Source organism: Homarus americanus, unplaced genomic scaffold (assembly GCF_018991925.1).
Source record: "Homarus americanus isolate GMGI-L3 unplaced genomic scaffold, GMGI_Hamer_2.0 scaffold42746, whole genome shotgun sequence".
Lineage (NCBI taxonomy): Eukaryota > Metazoa > Arthropoda > Malacostraca > Decapoda > Nephropidae > Homarus > Homarus americanus.
In genome coordinates, this window is record NW_024714800.1 from 327,080 (window position 1) to 351,398 (window position 24,319).

The 24,319-nt window shown below is 39.5% G+C and overlaps 1 protein-coding gene across 1 annotated transcript in view; it reads right to left on the bottom strand.

Moving 5' to 3' along the window:
- Positions 1-308: 308 nt before the first annotated feature.
- The window catches only part of LOC121879581 (ankyrin repeat domain-containing protein 54-like), a 31,591-nt gene continuing 7,580 nt past the window's right edge, over positions 309-24,319 (bottom strand). The window contains exons 3-7 of the mRNA XM_042386255.1: positions 23,639-23,755; positions 19,397-19,547; positions 10,049-10,164; positions 2,421-2,545; positions 309-1,849 (exon numbers count right to left, since the gene is read on the bottom strand). Of these exons, the coding sequence (XP_042242189.1) occupies positions 1,670-1,849; positions 2,421-2,545; positions 10,049-10,164; positions 19,397-19,547; positions 23,639-23,755 (689 nt within the window). The 3' untranslated portion in view covers positions 309-1,669. The remainder of the gene's footprint in view (positions 1,850-2,420; positions 2,546-10,048; positions 10,165-19,396; positions 19,548-23,638; positions 23,756-24,319) is intronic.

Here is a 24,319-nt window from a genome sequence, read left to right on the forward strand (position 1 = left end):
AGATACAGGACGAAAGATCCCGGGGAGACACAATTGCCGATTCTAAGCACAGGAAAATAGAGTGACCAGGTATGCCTGAATTGTGGCTCAGACTAGACTGTGACACCCAATTATGACCCTAAAAGGCGCACATGCACTAAACCACCATCTCTATCAGTGCATTCTTCTTACTTCACTTTCTGGTTTAAAAATTGTAAAGGACAACCTTTCTTGACCATTTGCAATAATTCCAAGCTAAAGTTAAGATAGGCTTAAGCACTTCATTAAAGTTTTACTGACCAAAACATTAGGTTACTTATTACACTATATCAAAATAGTCTGATTTATATGGATAATAACTTTATAAATCAAAAATTTTGGTTGTCTAAATGTGTTTTAGGAATCAAAGTATTTGTGAAACCAAAAATCATGTGTATTATGACAAGTACACATACTCTTAACACAGATATGCAATTTAATTCATTTAAATATTAGATAACTTAGATATAATGTACATAACTTAGTTGCTCTGAGGATTTCTGAAACACTTTATTATAAAAAATAAATAAAATAAATAATAAATAACAATAAAATAAAATAAAATAAATTTCCAACCTAGGATTACTGGACACAGGTTACATGAACCTTTGACATATATTTTTGTGTGGAAAATGATATCTAGAAGTATTCTTACATTTCATTTCTCTCTGATAATTTCCTCTCTCATTGAAAATATTGCATATCTTTCACTATTTGGTATTTCTATGTCACAGTACAGTACAGGTATATACATTTTCTTCCTGAAGGCAAACTTTCTTAAAATGCAAAGAGAATACATGCATGGCAAGTGTTCTACTGTACAGAAGTATTGTGGAAGTCCTTGTTTTTCTGTTACATATGTTGTTCAATTTATTGGCATTATATATATATTTTTTGTTTGTTTCACATTTTAGGGATTCACTCATTGAAATATATTTCTCTAGTTCTTTCTGTACATAAATCACCCCAAGTACATGTTTATGGGGTTATAGCTAATGCAATAAAATGGAATATCTAAGAGATAATGTTCAATGTTCTGCCTAGCACAAGTAGGAAACTGACTAGCTCAGGATTACCAAGTTATGAGACTTACAACATTAACAACCTACCTTGAGTGACTCTTAGATTCAAACCTTCGTTCAAAACCTAAATGGTTCCACTGTTTCTGTATTGTTTTCTAACATGTTTATCATGCCACTGCCACCACACAGAGGCAGGTGTTAATATACATTTATGAATTTTAGGCACAAATATTTAAATTTTAATGGTTACCCTTTTAGAATTTAAAGTATGATGCTTCATTGCCTCATTTATCTTATTACCTAACTGCAAATACCATTAAAAACTTTCTTTAGAGGTTTAGGTCAGCATCAGATAAGATTTCTTCAATACTTGATAAGTCAGCAATGAAGCTACTGTACTTTGTTAAAATACAACATATTTGCATCATCTGTAATCAGAACACTGTACACCTCAGAAGATCTCTGAAAGAACTCTCTAAGGCCCCAAGTATTACAAAATACTGTATCACTAGCTTATTAATTCTATGATACCTTGTCTTCACAACACTCTACACTTAGCAAGTCCACATAGTTCGAGTTCACAACACGTGATTACATCGTATGAGTTTTTGTGAGTAGCATTCTGTCTTTCATGCAGCCTTAGACTTGACAAGACTGAGGTCATTGAGAGAATTGAGGAGAGCCTGTACATCACTCTCCACCTGTTGGCGGGAGTCAGACAGTGACAGCTGACTAGTAAAAGATGTGAGCAGCTCAGCCTCCTCTACACTTCCTGCACATTCCAGGAAAGTTTGCATCATTTCTATAACCTGCAAATAAAATTCATGCTACAGTGTACAAACATAGAAAAATGGCATTGTAATTATTTCCTTTTTTGGGATGTACTACTATCACTTGCATCAGGTTTATGTTAGGGAGTCATGATGAGAGCCGAAAAAGAGTTACTGTAATAAGCAAAAAACAACAGTTTGCACTTGATCACACACGTCAAGGTGGTGAGGATAAAGGGTACTGACACTGCTGCTCCCTCAAGGAACGGGGCTGAGTGTGATGCATCAATCCCCACGCGTCGCTCTGCCTCCCTCTATGCCACACAAACCAGTTCTCTTACGTAATGCTACGAACCAGTTGTACTTATGTTGGATATTTAAAATAATTGACCTTACGGGACCTCGTTCGTATCGGCGGGTGTTCGTATCTGATAATTCAAGCCCCCTTCCCCCCCTTCAGTTTGAAATAATTACTGGGCAGTCTGTTTTAATGAGTTTTCAGCTTTAGCAAGAATGGTTTTCCCCCAATTAGTCGGTTATCCTGAGGTTTACTATTATAACAGAGAAAGATTCCTAAAAAAAATTGAAAATTCAAGTGCCTCACACAAACCTGATAAACTTGTTTCTTGATTTCTTGAGAGGAAGAGTTATTATCTCTCTGGAGGAGCTTCAGCTTGGAGCGGGCCAGGTGTAGAGGTGAGTAACCCTGGTTGTCTGTCTGCCTCACATTGGTACCTAAATTATAATATCGTACATAAGACATGTGTTTCTTCACTATTGTTACTTATTTAAGGGAAGCTGAAAAACAGATTAGAGTTACAGTAGTTTGGTTGTTGGCTCAGTTAACAATAAGAATGCATGAAAACAATGAGCATTACTCTATAAAGAATGTAAGTACAATGAGGAAGCTAAATTATGACAAAACAAAGGAGCGGTACTGATCATAATATAAGCCCCTGACCTGTACAAAACTTTGACTTGTGTTCTTTAAAATCTAATAAAGTCTCTTAATCACACCTGCCACATTTTCAAAAATATTTTAGACTGGTAAAAATAAGTCTCCTTGGCTTTTGATTTATGATCATAAATTTGAACCTACAATACTTTCCAATGAAAAACACACGATTAACTGTGGCTGGAATGCAAATTTGGTCAAAGAATCAAACATCACATAAATAATGGGTAATGTGTTATTTCTCCTATGGTCCACGAGTAATCAAAGCTGGCCAAATAGAAAGAGTACATAAGCATGAATACCTACAAAAAAATAGTTTTCAACCTATTGGGTATGATTTCTCACAACAATTATATAGTGACTGCATTTCTGCACAAATGCATAGTAGCAAACAGCAAGGAAAGAGGGAAGATTCACCATAACCAATGTGTGTGGGAGCTGCTGGTCATCTGTAATGTCACTATCGTTTTAAAATGGCAGGATGGCAGCGTCACTGCCATTTTAAAACGCTGCTGTATTTATGAATCTCCAGCACTCACTAGTGACAGCATACAGCCTACATAAGTTACAACAGGATTAATGACAACTGTTGCATGTCCCCAGGTGGGTGAGTGGAGGGGATGTGCAGGTTTAAGGGACAGAGCTGGGTGTAGCCCTGACGAGTTGGTACAGGTATCCCTCGTTTAGTGTTAATTCACTTAATGTTCAACGATGACAAAAAATTAGCAGCCTTTCTCATTTAACATTAGGTCAAAATTCGGTTTGGTGATAACCTGACTCACTGGAAAGGGAAAAACCTGGGTATGAGGTGGCCTGTGAGATAGCATGTTGCCAATATGTAATGAAACTATAAAAATTGTGGAAAAATCATAACAATACAGTACTCTAATGTGGCTTAGAAATAAAGAATATATAACATAAAATTATTTAATAAGAAAAATGAAGAGCATGGGTCTATGTGAAGTAATGACCATCTCCCCCACCTCTCTCTAAATGCCAACTGTGGCACTATCGGAGGACTTTCCTTGGGATGAATGTTGCTTTTCCACTTGGGATCCCTCGGTATGTTCTGACAGCCTTGCTGGGGTTATAAAGGGTAGTATGAGTGCATTTATCCCATCTTCTACCAAAACTTTCACTTTACAATCATGGTTTGATCGCTCCTGCTCTCTTGCATGTAGGGAGAGATATAGGGCAGATCAAGTTATGAAACTATCTCCTCCTGTTACCCACTCCTCTTTCATTACTTCTAGACATCATTGTAAGGCTATTCTTCATAGGGCCAAGCGGAACTTTATAAAAATAAAGACCGCTGACCTGACTGACTCTTCTTCTAATAAATCCTTCTGGTCCTTTACTAAAAACATCTGTTAATAACTTCTGCACCCTCTTTTCTCCTCCTCTCTTCCGACCTGATAACTCTATAGCCAACTATCCCCCTGATAAAGCCAATCTTTTTGGCATCTTATTCTCCTCTAATTTCACCTCAGACAATTCCAACTCTATCCACTCCCCCACAAGCACCAAAGAGAGACGGTAAGACCCGTCTCTCCCCAGTACTGGGGGTGGTGCTTATTATGAAGATCTCTGAAACTGGGGCACTCCACCAGGTGTCAAACAGTCAATGGGATCAGGCAGTTATCACAATAGGAAAGGAGCATCCTCTCCATTAGAAAACCAAGAGTCAGCTGTGTGGCCCCATTACAGAGGCAGGCCATTGCAATCTCTTCGCGGCATGACAGTCCCTGATATCCCCAGACACCCAATGCTGGGAGGATGTCCCGGAGCTTGTTTGCTCTGACAGCATCCCACCTACAATGCCAACTCAAGCGCATGGCAGCTCTTATTACTATCTTCATAACAGAGTCAAGTAGAGGTGAACAATGTGCCACAGGGCGAGAAGCAGCTGCTTTTGCCACAGCATCAGCACGCTCATTACCCTTCTCCCCCACGTGGGACGGAACCCAGCAAAAACTGACTTTCCGGCCCCGATGTTGAATGAGAAACAGCCACTGTAAAATATCTATAACTATGGAATGAGGCAATGAGACAGTGGCTAAGGCTATGAAGTTGGGTTAAAATAATCTTGAGGGCAAGTAAAATACCCAACAGCTCTGCCGTAAAAATAGATGCCATAGTGGGGAGGTTACCGTCCTGGCAGAATACGGGAAAGACCACCCCGAAAACCCACCCCTGCATCTGACTTAGAGCCATCGGTGTATACAGGGATGGTCCTTCTGTGAGAGGAGGAATGCTCTAAAAAAGGAGAATGGACAACACAGGGAGGGAGTAAGTCCTTCCCTTTGTTAAAATACTGACAAACTTGAACTTCAGGGAGAATCCACAAAGCGGTTGGCATGGGGCATCTCTGAACAGGAGGAAAACAAAGATTTCTCACAACTTCTCTTACCCTGAAGTCCAAAGGTCGTGGGAGGCCTGGATGCTGAGTGTAGTATGGGGACATAGTCTCATCAACTACTCAAGTGTTGGTTACAGACTGTGGAGACGAAACCAACACTCGACATCTATGTGATATGAGCCATGAAATGGAGATGTAATTGGGTCATGAGGCTCGAATAAAGCCGAGTGAGACAGTCGAGATAGCATACACGACTGCCAGATGTAAGAAAGTGTCCGGCAACACCAGCTTATGGGCGACTCACTGAGTACAGCTGTACTGAGAGCAAACACCAATTGTCTGGGAGCATATGAGACACACAGGAAATATGAACCTTTTCTACATTTTTGAAAACCTTAATGACAAAAAAAATTGCTCATATGGTGTATAAAAACCCTGTGTGTGTTACGTCTAGGCTAAAAATTACAGTAGGTTCGGTGCCCTTAGGTAGCCTGAGTCAGAAATTCCCATCTTCTTGAATTTTACACCCTGCAATAGATACAGTACAGACCACCACCCAACCTGGAGAGACTTTCCCCCAGTTAGTCCAGATTAGAAAAAAAAAAATAAATTCCAATATACTGTATGGTAGTCCAGTCGAGTCAATTATAGGTGTGACTGTTTTCTCCAGACAGGTTTCTAAAGTGTGTGTGTGTGTGTGTGTGTGTGCGCATTTCTACGCTTACCTTTGGGCTACATACTCCATGTATGAAGCGGACTGTTATCTAACCTGACCCAGTTACCTGTCCTCTGTCTTATCCCATATTTTCCTCTATATAACCCACAGGCTGGAGACAGATCCCCTACTGTATTACCCCTATATAACCCACAGGCTGGAGACAGATCCCCTACTGTATTACCCCTATATAACCCACAGGCTGGAGACAGATCACCTACTGTATTACCCCTATATAACCCACAGGCTAGAGACAGATCACCTATTACCCCAATATAACCCACAGGCTAGAGACAGATCACCTACTGTATTACTCCCTATATAACCCACAGGCTAGAGACAGATCACCTACTGTATTACCCCTATATAACCCACAGGCTGAGACAGATCTACTGTTACCCCTATATAACCACAGGCTAGAGACAGATCACACTCCCTATATAACCCACAGGGACAGATCCCACTGTATTACCCTATATAACCCACAGGCGACAGATCACCTACTGTATTACCCCTATATAACCCACAGGCTGGAGACAGATCACCACTGTATTACTCCCTATATAACCCACAGGCTAGAGACAGATCACCTACTGTATTACCCCTATATAACCCACAGAGAGACAGATCACCATTACCCCAATATAACCCACAGGCTGAGACAGATCACCTACTGTATTACCCCTATATAACCCACAGGCTAGAGACAGATCACCTACTGTATTACCCCTATATAACCCACATAAGACAGATCCCCTACTGTATTACCCCTATATAACCCACAGGCTAGAGACAGATCACCTACTGTATTACCCCTATATAACCCCACAGGCTGGAGACAGATCCCCACTGTATTACCCCCATATAACCCACAGGCTGAGACAGATCACCCTGTATACCCTATAAACCCAAGGCTAGAGACAGATCACCTATTACCCCTATAACCCACAGGCTGAGAAGATCACCACCCAATATAACCCACAGGCTGGAGACAGATCACCTACTGTATTACCCCTATATAACCCACAGGCTAGAGACAGATCACCTACTGTATTACCCCTATAACCCAAGGCTAGAGACAGATCCCCTACTGTATTACCCCTATATAACCCACAGGCTAGAGACAGATCCCCCACTGTATTACCCTATATAACCCACAGGCTAGAGACAGATCACCTAGTACCCCTATATAACCCACAGGCTAGACAGATCCCCTACTGTATTACCCCTATATAACCCAAGGCTGGAGACAGATCACCCTGTTTCCCCTATATAACCACAGGCTGAGACAGATCACCTATTACCCCAATATAACCCACAGGCTGGAGACAGACCCTACTGTATTACCCCAATATAACCCACAGGCTAGAGAAGATCCCCTACTGTATTACCCCTATATAACCCACAGGCTGAGACAGATCACCTATTCCCCAATAACCACAGGCTCAGACACCTACTGTATTACCCCTATAACCCACAGGCTGAGACAGATCACCTATTACCCCAATATAACCCACAGGCTGAGACAGATCACCTACTGTATTACCCCATATAACCCACAGGCTGGAGACAGATCACCCACTGTATTACCCCAATATAACCCACAGGCTAGAGACAGATCCCCTACTGTATTACCCCTATATAACCCACAGGCTAGAGACAGATCACCTATTACCCCAATATAACCACAGGCTGGAGACAGATCACCTACTGTATTACCCCCTATAACCCAGGCTGGAGACAGATCACCTACTGTATTACCCCCTATATAACCCACAGGCTGGAGACAGATCACCTACTGTATTACCTCTATATAACCCACAGGCTGAGACAGATCACCTATACCCTATATAACCCAAGGCTGGACACACCCATGTATTACTCATAACCCACAGGCTGGAGACAGATCAATGTATTACCCCTATATAACCCACAGGCTGAGACAGATCACCTACTGTATTACCCCAATATAACCCACAGGCTAGAGACAGATCACCTACTGTATTACCCCTATATAACCCAGAGAAGAATAAACACAGGCTGAGACAGATCACCTTCCCAATATAACCCACAGGCTGAGACAGATCACCTACTGTATTACCTCTATAACCCACAGGCTGAGACAGATCACCTATACCCCAATATACCACAGGCTGAGACAGATCCCTACTGTATTACCCAATATAACCCACAGGCTAGAGACAGATCACCTACTGTACACTTATATAACCCACAGGCTAGAGACAGATCACCTACTGTATACTCTATAACCCACAGGCTAGAGACAGATCCCCTACTGTATTACCCCAATATAACCCACAGGCTAGAGACAGATCCCCTACTGTATTACCCCAATATAACCCACAGGCGAGACAGATCACCTACTGTATTACCTCTATATAACCCACAGGCTAGAGACAGATCACCTACTGTATTACCCTATATAACCCACAGGCTAGAGACAGATCACCACTGTAATTTATATAACCCACAGGCTAGAGACAGATCACCTACTTATTACCCCAATATAACCCACAGGCTAGAGACAGATCACCTACTGTATTACCTCTATATAACCCACAGGCTAGAGACAGATCACCTACTGTATTACCCCAATATAACCCACAGGCTAGAGACAGATCACCTACTGTATTACCTCTATATAACCCACAGGCTAGAGACAGATCACCTACTGTATTACCCCAATATAACCCACAGGCTAGAGACAGATCACCTACTGTATTACCTCCTATATAACCCACAGGCTAGAGACAGATCACCTACTGTATTACCTCTATATAACCCACAGGCTAGAGACAGATCCCCTACTGTATTACCCCAATATAACCCACAGGCTGGAGACAGATCCCCTACTGTATTACCCCAATATAACCCACAGGCTGAGACAGATCACCTACTGTATTACCCATATAACCCACAGGCTGAGACAGATCCCCACGACAATACTAAACAGGAGACAGATCACTATCCCCAATATAACCCACAGGCTGGAGACAGATCCCCTACTGTATACCCCTATATAACCCACAGGCTGAGACAGATCACCTACTGTATTACTCTATATAACCCACAGGCTAGAGACAGATCCCCTACTGTATTACTATATAACCCACAGGCTAGAGACAGATCACCTATTACTATATAACCCACAGGCTGGAAAGATCCCCCCAATATAACCCACAGAGACAGATCACCTCACCATGCCCCTATATAACCCACAGGCTGGAGACAGATCACCTACTGTATTCCCTATAACCCCACAGGCTGAGACAGATCACCTACTGTTACCCCTATATAACCCACAGGCTGAGACAGATACTTACCCCAATATAACCCACAGCTAGGACATCACCTATTACAATATAACCCACAGGCTGGAGACAGATCACCTACTGTTCCTTAACCCACAGGCTGGAATAGATCACCTACTGTATTACCCCTATATAACCCACAGGCTGGAGACAGATCACCTACTGTACCCACCTATAAACCCACAGGCTGGAGACAGATCACCTATTCAATATAACCCCAGGCTGAGACAGATCACCTACTGTATTACCTATAACACAGGCTGAGACAGTCCTACTGTATTACCCTATATAACCCAGGCTGAGACAGATCACCCTGTTCCTATAAACCCACAGGCTGGAGACAGATCACCTACTGTTCCCTATATAACCCACAGGCTGAGACAGATCACCTACTGTATTACCCTATATAACCCACAGGCTGGAGACAGATCCCTATTACCCCAATATAACCCACAGGCTGAGACAGATCACCTACTGTATTACCCTATAACCCACAGGCTAAGACAGATCACCTACTGTGCCCCTATATAACCCACAGGCTGAGACAGATCACCCTACTGTATTACCCCTATAACCCACAGGCTAGAGACAGATCACCTACTGTGCCCTATATAACCCACAGGCTGAGACAGATCCCTTTCCCCATAACCCACAGGCTGGAGACAGATCCCCTACTGTATTACCCCTATATAACCCACAGGCTGGAGACAGATCCCCTACTGTATTACCCCTATATAACCCACAGGCTGGAGACAGATCACCTACTGTATTACCCCTATATAACCCACAGGCTAGAGACAGATCACCTATTACCCCAATATAACCCACAGGCTAGAGACAGATCACTCATCATACCCAAAGCATCTATGGTACTGACCTGCCTTCAAGAGAAGAGTGACTGTAGGAATATGGGAAGTACAAGCTGCGAGATGGAGAGCAGTATTGCCAATGGCATCTCGTTGATTTGGATCAGCCCCATGCTGAAGCAACAGTCTGAAATAATATTCTAATGTGTTAATTTTTATGTTCATCTAAATGTAGACAATTAAAATTTTAACATTTATCTATTACTTCCAGAACCATTCTTACATTTGAAGATATTTTTATCATAAAATGTCATGAACAAAAGAATTTATTTTTAAATAATCATCTCGCAATCAAATACTCATCATAAAACACGAGATACACCAACAGCATGTACAATACACCTGAAATTACAATCAATAGTAGGAGAAAAAAGGTTAGTACATGCATGTGTGCGGGATAAATGTGGAATAATGACACTATTACCGGTATTAAACTTTTCGTCAGAGATGTAGGGACATGGTTGTTGCATGTGACACATCATCTAGCTACTGTTGGTTCATGTTTAATAAAATATGGGTGAGGTATCTTAAAAATATCAAGGTTTAATATTAGAAAAAAAAAATAATGAGAGCTGATGGACATATCCACACACTGCAACTTTTTCAGATGGCATATAAAAATTTATGAAAAGCTGTCTATGCACATGTGGTATACCTCGCCAGAACCGGAATTTCATTTTCCGCGGTGCATCTACTCATATACGCGGGTGAAGTATAATTTTTTTATTTAGCTCATAAAATTCATACAAATTACCAGGCCAGAATATAATTTACATTGCTGAAATTCTTACAATATGATGATCATTTTGAATATAAACATCATGGATTTTGCATTAGACAACCAAATTTTAGATCTAATGTAATAATTTGGTTTACACAAAGCAAATATTTTATCTTTTGTGCAAAATATATGAAGTTTACATTCAAAATATTCCTTGACCTGCAAGGAATCCAGAAATGTCAATTATATAATCCTAACTTTAGTCTGAGGTATTATTTATTACTATACAGTCAGTTCTGCTATAACGTGATAGTTGTGTTCTTGTAAAACATCGTGTTATAGAAATTCGCGTAATAGAAATAACAGGGCTTATGGAGAAAATAGGGTTAGGTGCAGATTACTACTCGAAATCGAAAAAAATTTAGTAGTTAGCCTAACACAAAGGATAGCACAGTCTATATAAATGTTACATTCATATCTAATAATGAAATCATACAGTAAATGTAACACTTTACCTTGAAAAAATATGAATATAACTTAATGGGGGAGAGGGGTGATTTTGAGGAAGATATCACCGAGCTTCTCTTCAAGGGTTATAGCCTTTCTTTTACGATAATCACTGGGAATGCGATCACCAGAACCCTTCTTGGAGATATTCTTCTTTGCCATATTCACAGTTAATACCACAAAATTGGAGAAATAGTAAGCAAAAATCGCGTTACAGCAAACAAGCGTTCGCGTTATACAAATATCGTTCCTCTATTCATAAATCGCGTTAGAGCCAATTTGCGTTGTCAAAACATGCGTTATAGCAGAACTCACTGAACCCGGAAAATTCCTGGGATGAGGGCCTAGGGGGCGAAAATGTAATAATTTTCATAATAATAATAATAATAATAATAATAATAATAATAATAATAATAACAATAATAATAATAATTCAGATAAGTAAATTTTTAAATAAAATATACAAAAATTAAAATAATAAAACAATAATGATAACAATAACAATAATAATAATAATGTAATAATACTAATAAATAATACTAATAAAGAACCATAAAGAAATAAAAAAAATAAAAAAAGATCAAGAGTGAGAAACCATGTATTCTGTGCTGTGCCGTTATGTATGTATTGTTGTCAATGGGAAGAGAAACAATATTGTACAGTATATAGTTTTATTATAAATTAATAGCCTTATGGTTAAGCTGAAAAAGAAAAAAAAATAATGACACTTGTGATGTTTATAAGGAAAATTAAAAGTATTTGTAATAATTGAAAATTTTTTATTTAGGAGACTCGAAGAATCCCCCAATCATATTCCTCCCATTTGGCTTATGATTTAGGTCAGATTTCGAGGTCAGATCTTTGGGTGTTTAGTGTGACCTTGGCCCGTTAGGTGTGTGTTGAGTCGGGTTCGACCTTGGCCGCTAGGTGTGTGTTAGTGGGTTAGGCCTTGTACGCTGGGTGTGTGTTGAGTAAAGGTTAGGCCTTGGCCACGCTGGGTGTGTGTTAGTCGGGTTAGGCCTTGGCCACGCTGGGTGTGTTGAGTCGGGGTTCGACCTTGGCCACACGTGGGTGTGTGTTGGTGAGGTTAGAGCCTTGGCCACGCTTCAGGTGTGTGTTGAGTGGGGTTACGACCCCTTGGCCACGTTAGTGGAAGTATTGTTGGTGGAGTTCGACCTTGGCCACGTTGGTGATGTGTTGGTCGAGGTTAGAGCCTTTGGCCCACCCCGATGATGCGTGTGTTGGTGAAGATTCCGACCTTGGCCCGCGTTAGTCGTGTGTTGGTGGGTTAAACCTTGACCAGAAATCGAGTTCGACCTCCATCAGGTCGATTGACCTCCTATCCAGAACAGGTGAATCTGGTCGAGTTTCACATGGTGGTAGAGTGATTTACAGCGTCTTGGTGGTTCAGGAACATCTTTACATTCCACTGTCAGTCCATTTTTAAGCATTTTATAATAATACAGTGGCTTTTTGTACGGTCCTTCCTGTGGTGAACTCAGACCTCGAGGTGGCCATTAAGCGTCGATCAGGAACGTGGCATATCTCCTGAAGCCCATTTTGTTGACAGTAAAGTGTTATATTCTTGAAATAGGTGTATTGAAACTGCTATGTCGTTACTGTCCGGATGAAGCTTCTCGAAAAATGGCGAAAAGAATCTTCCTTTTTTCAGCTGGCGTTTTAACTCGTTTTGGCTGTAGCGTTTTTCCATGTCTGTTGCGTTTTCTGTTGACAAGTAATGACCTTTTTGGTTTGAAGATATCCACCGACTTGCTTTTTACAGCTGACGACACGTTACCAAGACTTCACACAAGGCTGAAAAGCGGCGCCTGAAGCGTACTTCTGGCAACGCCGTGGCGCCCCACAGCGCACATTGCATTTAGCACCTAGCAGACATTAACAAGTCAATAATAACAACTGAAGCGGGAAGGTGCCTTAGCCATCACAATACTTCTTATACTCGCGGACTAAATCTTCCGTAAGATCAATTGTGTCGAAATACCAGTGAAATTACTTTTTCTTCAAGGAATTTAAATTCCTTCTTGCAGTTGAATAAATCTTCGCCGTGTCTTTGTCATTTTGTTCACAGTTTTCCTTGGTGATGTCTTAAATTACTGTACAGTAATAGACAAGAAATAGTGAGATGTCAAAAAATATAGTAGAGGCTGTGTTAAAGTAATGTTGAGTGTTGTTGTATTGGGGATGTTGGTATTTGTGTGATAATGTTAGTGTTGGCTTAGTGATGTTGGTGTTGTGTTGTAGTGATGATGTTAGTGATGGCTTAAAGTGATGTTAGTGTTGTGTTGTGTGGTGATGATGTTAGTGATGTATTGTAGTGATGTTAGTGTTGTGTTGTAGTGATGTTAGTGTTGTGTTGTAGTGATGATGTTAGTGATGTATTGTAGTGATGTTAGTGTTGTTGTGTTGTAGAGATGTTAGTGTTGGCTAAGTGATGTTAGTGTTGTGTTGTGTTGTAGTGATGATGTTAGTGTTGGCTTAAAGTGATGTTAGTGTTGTGTTTTAGTGATGTTAGTGTTGTGTTGTAGTGATGATGTTAGTGATGTGTAGTGATGTGGTGTTGTGTTGTAGGAATGTTAGTGTTGGCTTAAAGTGATGTTAGTGTTGTGTTGGTGATGATGTTAGTGTTGTGTTGTGTTGTAGTGATGATGTTAGTAGTGTGTGTTACTGATGATGTTAGTGTTGTGTTGTAGTGATGATGTTAGTGATGTGTTGTAGTGATGTTGGTGGTGTGTTGTAGTGATGATGTTAGTGATGTGTTGCAGTGATGTTAGTGTTGTGTTGTAGTGATGATGTTAGTGATGTGTTGCAGTGATGTTAGTGTTGTGTTGTAGTGATGTTAGTGGTGTGTTGTAGTGATGATGTTGAGTGATGTGTTTGATGATGTTGGTGTTGTGTTGTGATGATGATGTTAGTGATGTGTTGTAGTGATGTTAGTGGTGTGTTGTGAAGTGATGATGTTGGTGATGTGTTTGTAGTGATGTGTTTTGTGTTGTAGTATTGATGTTAGTGTTGTGTTGTAGTGATGATGATGTTGTGTTGTAGTGATGATGTTAGTGATGTGTTTGCAGTGATGTTAGTGTTGTGTTGTAGTGATGATGTTAGTGATGATGTGTTGTAGTTATGTTGGTGTTGTGTTGTAGTGATGATGTTAGTGTTGGCTTAGTGATGTTAGTGTTATGTTGTAGTAATGATGTTAGTGATGGCTTAAAATGATGTTAGTGTTGTGTTGTAGTGATGTTAGTGGTGTGTTGTAGTGATGATGTTAGTGTTGGCTTAAAGTGATGTTATTGTTGTGTTGTAGTGATGATGTTAGTGATGTGTTGTAGTGATGTTAGTGTTTGCTTAAAGTGATGTTATTGTTGTGTTGTAATGATGTTAGTGTTGTGTTGTAGTGGTGATGTTAGTGTTTGCTTAAAGTGATGTTAGTGTTGTGTTGTAGTGATGTTAGTGTTTTGTAGTGATGATGTTAGTGTTGGCTTAAAGTGATGTTAGTGTTGTGTAGTAGTGATGATGTTAGTGTTGGCCTAAAGTGATGATAGTGTTGTGTTGTAGTAATAATATTAGTGTTGTGTTGTAGTGATGTGTTGTAGTGATGTTAGTGATGTGTTGTAGTGATGTTAGTGTTGTGTTGTAGTGATGATGTTAGTGTTTGCTTAAAGATGCCCTGATCACACCTGACTGCAAAGACTGTGCAACAGAGAGAGCCAGAGTCTTTTCATCTCAATGACCACATCCGCTACAGGTCCCTTCGCGAACTGAGCTCATTCGCGAAATACACACCGGCAAAGAAGTCTCACTACCCAACCAAATTGCAACACCTGAAGCAGACCAACATCAGTCAATGGTATAGTAAGCTTGTATTAGGCCCCTGTCTCATCAACAGAACGATATAGTAATGGGTCAATACATCTTGATATTATATTCAGATCCACCTGACCTGTAACTTTCCACCTCGTCTATGAGTAAGACATGATTGACACGTGAGCGGGCAACTACCAAGAGGGCGAGACCCATAGCTCAGCATTTCTGTAAGCACGCACTGCGATGCCCCTAAGCTTCAGTAGCTCACCTCAACTCATATCGTAAGGACGTGACCTAACGTTTATCATACATAAACGCCGTCCCTTTCTCATTCACTCCTAGACAGTGAGACTTACGGTTGATATACACTCAGGAATTATACATACAACCTTTTATAATAAAACAAAGGAACTACCGTTTGGGTTTCGTTACTTAAAACCCAAATATAAATATGTGTGAACGGACTGGTTAATTGGAAAAGCAGCCGATTCAAGCTTAAAGAGCTCTGTGGACTAAACAATAAGACACACCCCCTCCCCTTCCTCAGCCATCTCACTAATGTGGACGCAGCTGAGCAATCAAATAACCATTTCGCTACTATATGCCAGACGCCTCCCCGGCTTGACACAACCACTCTCCCTGCTTACCTACCAGCCCCCCTTCCCACTGACTTGGTAGAAGAATTTGAAGTAGCAAAACGTCTGGACAAACTAAAGTTAAAACGCTCTACCACCCCCATTGTCTTACCAAAGAAACTCTTCAAGGAGTTCTCCCCGGAGCTTGCTAAACCCCTATGCTCCATCATCAATGATTCTCTCAGTCAAGCCAGATGCCCAGCTGACTGGAAGACCTCTTATGTATCACCAGTGCCCAAGTCAACCAGCCCACAATCCTTAAATCAGCTACGACCTATTGCAATCACCCCAATACCCAGCCTAATCTGTGAAAGCTTTTTGTTCGACTGGGCTTATGTTGATATTGCAGGAGTCGTAGACCCTCAGCAATTTGGCAATATGAAAACTTCCTCCACCACCCACTGTCTTGTCAGCTTTCTCGATTACATATGCCGCCATCTCGAGAAACGAAAAACGTCTGTAGCTGTCACCTTCATTGATTTCACTAAAGCATTCGACCTAGTCGACCACAATTTAATCATCAACAAAGATGTTGACCTCGGGCTTCGGAGAAGTCTTATACCATGGCTTATAGACTTCCTCAGTGACCAACGCCAAGCTGTACGCTTCCGAGGGGCTGTCTCCACCTTTCAGTCACTCACCCGTGGCAACCCCCAAGGCACCAAGATGGGACCACTCTGCTTCCTTATGCTTATCAATGATGCCCTAAGAAAACCCCTGCTCGCTGGAAATATGTCGACGACTCCACCATTGGGATCAGCGTCAACAATTCTGCTCCCGACTATTCCGCCCTTCAGAATTTATTGAACAGTCTCCAAAACTGGGCCACCAACAACTACGTCACCATCAACCATACCAAGACCATGGTTATGCACATCAACCTCTCCTCCGACATTGTCCCACCCCCTTCCATTACTTTAGGTCTGAACACACTCCAGGTTGTAGATTCCACTAAGCTCCTCGGCGTCACCATAAACAACAAACTAAATTGGAAACCACACGTCAGTGAAGTTGTCAAATCCTCCAGTTTCCGTCTCCACCTCCTCAAGCCGACTCAAGTCCCTCGGAGTTTCAGCACCCGAGCTCCTCAGTGTCTACTCAACATTCATACTTCCCAAGCTCACCTATGCCTCCCCTACCTGGTCTTCTTCCCTAAATGCCACACAACGTAAACACCTAGAAAAAGTGCGAAAGAGGGCATGAAAGATTATTCTCTCCCCTTCTTACTCCACATATCAAGAAGCGCTCAACACACTGACCCTTTCGACTCTCACTGACCATCACCACGACCTCATCTGCAAATTTGGTAAGAAGCTTCTGCACCATCCTCGACACCGGCTCCTACTACCACCTGAGATCCCTAGCCCGAGAATTGCTGTTCGACACCACAACCGCATCCAGCCCATACGTGCACGTACTGATCGCTATAAGAACAGCCCAGTCCCAACCATTGTAAAAATTATCAATAACTTGTAATAAGCCAGTGTATTCACTCCCAGTAAATCCTACTTTTTGCACTGTCACTATGTTGAAATGCCCTGTAGTTTGAGCTTTTCCCCATCTAGTTATTATATATCTTATTTGTATCACTTATGTTATTTGTATATTATTTGTAAATCGAAACCCATTCCCCAAGTATGTAACTGTATACTCTCAGCCTTCCGGCTGCCAAGCTCTTTCAATAAACCGTTAATTATTATTATTATTATTATTATTATGTTGTGTTATAGTGATGTTAGTGTTGGCTTAAGGTGATGTTAGTGTTGTGTTGTAGTGATGATGTTAGTGATGTGTTGTAGTGATGTTAGTGTTTTGTAGTGATGATGTTAGTGTTGGCTTAAAGTGATGTTAGTGTTGTGTTATAGTGATGATGTTAGTGTTGTGTTGTAGTGATGAACACACACACACACACACACACACACACACACCCTCTGCCCCAAACCAAACTTTTTTACGGTTCTCAAAATATAACACAACAAATCTCTTCCCACAGAAACCCATTAGAGTGTACAGTAATCTGACCCTATCCCTCCCTCACTCACTCTTCTCTCTCTTTTCCCCCATTCCCTCCCTCCTCTCACTCTCTCTTCCCCTTACTCTTTGTTTACCCTCCCTCCACTCACTCTCCCTGGCCTTACTTACTCTCAATGCTCTACACATTCACTTACACACAAACAACATTTTTCTTGTTTTTTATTAGTGAGCTGCCGATTTTTTTAAGTTTCATTATTTATTATTTTTTTTTGTGTGGTTTATTCATTTATATTATTGTTGTAACTATTATTTTTTAATTATTATTTTATTATTTTACTAGCATTGTTATTATTTATTATTATTATTGTTGTTGTTGTTGGAGGTGTTGGTGTTTTGATATTTGAGTTGTGTTCTTGTAAAACATCGTGTTATAGAAATTCGCGTAATAGAAATAACAGGGCTTATGGAGAAAATAGGGTTAGGTGCAGATTACTAATCGAAATCGAAAAAAATTTAGTAGTAAGACTAACACAAAGGATAGCAGTCTAAATAAATGTTACATTCATATCTCATAATGAAATCATACAGTAAATGTAACACTTTACCTTGAATAAATATGAATATAACTTGATGGGGGAGAAGGGTGATTTTGAGGAAGATAACACCCAGCTTCTCTTCAAGGGTTATAGCCTTTCTTTTACGATCATCACTGGGAATGCGATCACCAGAAAGCTTCTTGGAGATATTCTTCTTTACCATATTCACAGTTAATACCACAAAATTGGAGAAATAGTAAGCAAAAATCGCGTTACAGCAAACAAGCGTTCGTGTTATACAAATATCTATACTAATATCGTTCCTCTATTCATAAATCGCGTTAGAGCCAATTCGTGTTGTCAAAACACGCGTTATAGCAGAACTCATTGTACCTTAAAATCTAGTGTTTTCACCCAAACATTTCTCAGAGAGGGAGGAGCCAGCAAGCTTGGAAAGAGAGAGAGAGAGAGAGAGGGGGGGGGGATTTGAGTCCATTATTTGAATGGACATTAACCTGGCGACTGTATTTCTCTTAAATATTAATTGTGTATACATACCATCATAAAATTAAGATGTTATTTTTACTACAACATAGGTATTGTGTCAGAAAAAGCCGTTTTTTTCTAAAAACCAGTTTTTGTGATATAGCTCATGAATGCGACTATCAGCAAATGCTACCTAGGTATGTTAATTCCTAGCCAATTCGCCAGGCCAACATACAGGCAATTAAAACATCTAATAATTACTTAATAAGTAATATTAGAAGGACACGTCGCTACCTGGCATTTAATTGCTATTTTGGGGGTCGGGCCAGTCTCTATTGGAATTAATCCCATATGTTCTGTTGTTCACTTTCCGCGGTACCCCGTGGGTTCAATTGACGGCGTAAATCGGGGTACTACTGTATTTTTTTTTGTGACTAGAGCATCTCAAAGTCCGAAAAAAACAAATTCCAATTTATTGAAGTTCGATTTATCAATGTTTTACTGTACAGTATATTCATATATGTACTGTATTTATGATTTTGGAACTATTTTAGTGTAAATCACTAATGTATCACAAAGAATTTCCAGAAGCCTTTCAAGTCTCCAGAAGACACTATAACAATGTATGTCTTCACTTCTTCAAGTAAACAGTAGCTAAAACCTAATACAAAATCTTACCTTGCAATATCTGTATAGCCTTTAGAAGCAGCAATGTGCAGAGGGGATCTCTCCTTATCATCAGTGACTTTTGGATTAATGCCTTCTCTTAGAAGCTGTTCAACAGTTTGTACATTATTTAAGCTGACCGCTATGCGAAGCTTTCTCTCTTCTGAAAAATTTGAGAAGCCATTAATGTTAGGCAAGATTATCATTTAATATCTAAAAGTTGATCCAGAAATCCAATCAGCAGTAAAAACTAAAGTATTGTTTAACCGAGTCAATGAAGACAACCTACTATACTAATATCTTCACATGTTCAAGAAGAACTATACTGTAACAACTTTCTGACTGTGGTGGACACTCATAAATACAATCTTTTTAACTATTAAAGCCTCAAACTTGCTAAAAGCTCACAACTGGAAATGGATAAAGTTTAGTTCCTTAAAAGTTTTATAAATCAAACCTGGAAAATATACAGATTAAATAAAACCTATTAGGTTCTAAATTATTTTCTTTAGCAAAATAAATAAATAAATAAATAAAACAAAATAGCACACCATACCATCATTAGTTCAGATCACTATAATTCATATTTTGACTTATTTTGTATGTTTTTTTTTTAATGAATTAAACAATTTGAACTAGTTATGAATCTGAATTAACCATGTACTGTACAGTAGTTCCAAAAAGTTAATTATTATAGAAATATGTACTACTGTACTGTATACAATATTATGAAATAGATTAAGCTGCATGAATTATTGGAATAACATATGAATTACAGTATACTGTACTGTATTAAGATACAAAACTACGTTTGGGTGCATAGGTGAGGGGTTGCAGAGGATGAAGGGAGAGAGGGAGGACAACTCACTCAGCAGCCTGCAATATACCTTTATAACAGCAGCATGTTATTTCACCATAATTCCCATATTATTTGGGTTCATTCAGTGTAGGGTTAAAACATTATCAAAAAATAATTCATTCTCCCCAAAAAAATCCCACATTCAATCCCAGATGAGCTATTGTGCCATAGTACAGTAAATTCTTAAGTCTTTTGTTTACAGAGCGGTAACAGCTGACTGTTTCTGCTCTCCCTTAAAATGCTGCCAGCACTCACCATCTCTTATGCACCAAATTTTTTGTGTAATTTGAGTGACCCAGCCCCCCCCCCCCTTTGTTGAATTTACGAGGGTATAGTGTAGAGTAAAACCTTTATTTAATGAATACAGGTACAGAATAATTATTACTGTACACACACATGAAAGATTTTATTGTACACTAGTGTACAGTTTTGAAATGACACAGTGTGGGCCAACCATTACAGGAAAGCCTCCGATTACAACGATTCATATTTAAGACACTGGTTAATTTAGGACCCAATTCAATTTACACCATTATTTTCTTCGTATTTACGATGAAAATTTAATAAAAAATAAAATAAAATTACATTTTCATATAAAGAATAACTAAATCCCGATATGTATAATAATAAAAAAAAACACGTCTTGCGCACGGAGGCTGCCAGGCTTGGAGTGGTGCCGCCAGCATCACTAGTACTGTATAAACAATCGCAGCTTGGCGGGCCTTTTGTTTTCACGCATCTGAACAGGAAAAGGAGAAAAATTTTCTCGGGTTTCTTACAACACTTTTGCATCCCTATTTAACATGAGCAAGAGAGCAAGTGATGCCAGTGCTGGTTCAAAAGCTAAAAGAAAGTGTATGAGCTCAGCCAAGAAACTGATGTGTTAAAACGATATGAAAAAGGTGAGAGGTCTGTGGATATTATATGGAACAAACAATGAACATATTTTCTGAAGTGGATCCATTAACAGAACAAAGCATTAAAATTAACAGGGACGTGAAAAACACATATGACCTCTACATAAAGATGTATTATGAGAAGAGAAAGCAGCTGTGCAAGGTTCTTTAGACAGCTTTAATATTTGAAGGCCTAAACCATCAACTTCAGCTACACCATCAAATTCAGCATCATAAGCAGCTTTAGCAACAACTTCAGGTTCAGTAACAGTTTCAGCAACAGCTATAACATCTTTATGGAAAGCTACAGCTTCAGCCAGAGTTGAAACTGATGACTTCATCATCTGAGTAAAAACCTTATGTTTTAGACTTTACCGCCATTGGTGAGTAGAATTTTGGTAATACAGAGGCGGGTCAAAGCAGTCTCTTAGTGGCACGGCAGTCCCTGATATCCCTAGGCACCAGAAGCAAGGTGGATGCTGTGGAGCTTGCTTGCTCCGACAATATCCCAACTACATTTACAACACATCTCACACGACACGAATGCGTCACCAGTAGCCTACTCACCGTGGCGATAACCTCGAGAGTTGCACGTTATTTACTAACAGTCTATTTAATTATTTAATTTCAGTGTATGATATATAGCTTCTCGGGTCACGGATTTAATAAGCCGATTGGACATCCCCAAAATTCTCTCTTCCTCTGTTCATCCAAAATAAATTCAGCACCCATGTGTATGGTTTTTCTATCAATAAAACAATTATTATTCATCACATTATCTTACAAATATGAAGGCTTTGCCCAAGGATTCAAATAGGAATACAGTACTTGGATATCTAATACAGGTATCCCTCACTATACAAGTGGGTCAGATTCCTGGAAAACCATTTGTTAAGTGAATTTTTGTATTGCAAATAAAAGAACATTTGGGAAAAATAGGGTTTAGTTTCCTAATGACAAGAAAACCCCAATATCATACACCAAAACATGAAATCATTTCCCGAACCACAACAAAAACACTACCTAACTACTGTACTGTAATTTACTACCTAACACATTAAAAACATTAATAAAATACTAACTAGATGAAAATATGCCGTTAAAACTATTAAAAAAAAGTTAATCAAAGTTTAACATCGCCACCAGCGGTGCCATTTGCAGACACTGGCTGCTTCACACATGGCTTCCCTCAAGCATCACCACAGTAATGCAGCCTGGCCACCTCTTGTGACCCTAAGCAACACTCCCCCTTCCGCTCTCACACACAAAGAAATGTTTATTCCCTTTATGTTTTTTACTTTATTATAGGTATTTCTTTTACTTCTTTCTTTTGCATAATATGTAGGTAGCACTGTAGTTTGAGCTTTTCCCCACCTAGTTATTATATATCTTATTTGTATCACTTATGTTACTTGTATATTATTTGTAAATCGAAACCCATTCCCAAATTATGTAACTGTATATTTTCAGCCTTCTGGCTGCTATGCTCTTTCAATAAATCATTAATTATTATTATTATTATTAAGTAAAGCCATCAATTCACCAAGGAGCTAGTACATCAGTTTCTGGAGCTGCAGACGGCACCAGGTACAGCAGGTGTAGGCTGCCACATGGCCCGCAACACACCAATATACCTCACTGCCCTCCACTTCCCCCTGTCTATTCCACCCACTTGTGGAAAGAAATTTACCCAGAAAGAATGCCATATTTGTACACAGTCAGTTACAGGCAAAAAATTGCTTGATACAAGGTATATATACTGTATGTATGAGGGTTGTGGCATTGCCTTGTGCCTAAACCTCAGCTTTTCCAGATACCACTAGTTGCAGAAGTACTGTACTAAAGTGTGCTGAACATGTTGCATACAGTGTAAATATTCATATAAAGGTGCATAATAAGTTATATTACAGCACTGTATAAGGAAAACTAACATTTATAAGATAAACAAGCTTCACTCTGCCTCACTTACCAAGCACATGATCGTGTATCCATACGACTTGCAGCCAAATCTGTATGCAAACTATCACTGTCAAGTATTGTTCAGTGATAACTACAGTACAGTACAGTATTATATTATTCCAAAGAGTCATCAAGTTCATGCCATTTCAATTATAAGTATACCGTTTCATATTGTTTAACCACCCACCACCCAAACCAACTACGTAGACATTTAAGCATTTACAAAAATTTCTAGTTTTTGGTAACGGGGGAGGGGGGGTCACTCATGCTTTTCTGGACGTAACAATGAATGGGTTAAGAATACAGTACTGTACCGGCGTTTGAGTGATACCAGTTTGATTTTAATGGAAAACAGATTGATTCTTAATAACTATGCATACTGGATTCTTTTCAATATTGTGAGTCTGTTAAATAAACCCTTTGAATCAGTTTGGCAGATATAATACCCTGCATCTAACACTGGGTATACAGGGTACATGATTTTAAGTGAGAATGATAATTTCATATACTATTAAGAAAACAATATCTTCAACATCTTACTTGCTTTAGGGGACAAGATTTGATAATTCTGTTGTCTCATTCTCAGTCGTATCGTCCGTAGCTTCTTCTGAAGGGCGTTGTTTTCATACGGCACCACGGAGTAGGAGTAACCTTGTGCTGTTTTTGTATGCAATATTGAAAAGTGGCTTAGTAATAGTGTACTCAGAACTGTGTGGTAGATAATATTTCTTATATAAGTACAGTATTTAGAATTTAAAACTTTACAATAATCAAGTATTTCTTACAAAGCAGTGTGCTCTATACAAGCATCTCTCAATTTATTAAAGGTTTTCATTCCAGAAGAACTGTTGGTTAACCCAAATTCTGTAAATAAAAACTGACTTCCATTATATACAGTAGAAATATATTCCTACAAAAAAGACAATAAGTTGATGCTGAAAACTATTTAAAAATCTTCTTTAGGAAAAACAATGACTTTCTTATAAATTCTACCATAGTACAGCACTTTACACATTAATTATATTCACTGTACAGTACAGTGCTGTACTCGCAATTAAAATATTCAATTTATGAAAACTTATGAAGAGGCTGAGGGAGACATAAGCACCTGAACAGCGCAATACAGTAAGTCCTTGTTTAACACTGTCCACGACAACATTGTTTCGTTATAATGTCGCTACTCTTCAGATACCCATGATTCCAACAAAGTCCCGACCGATT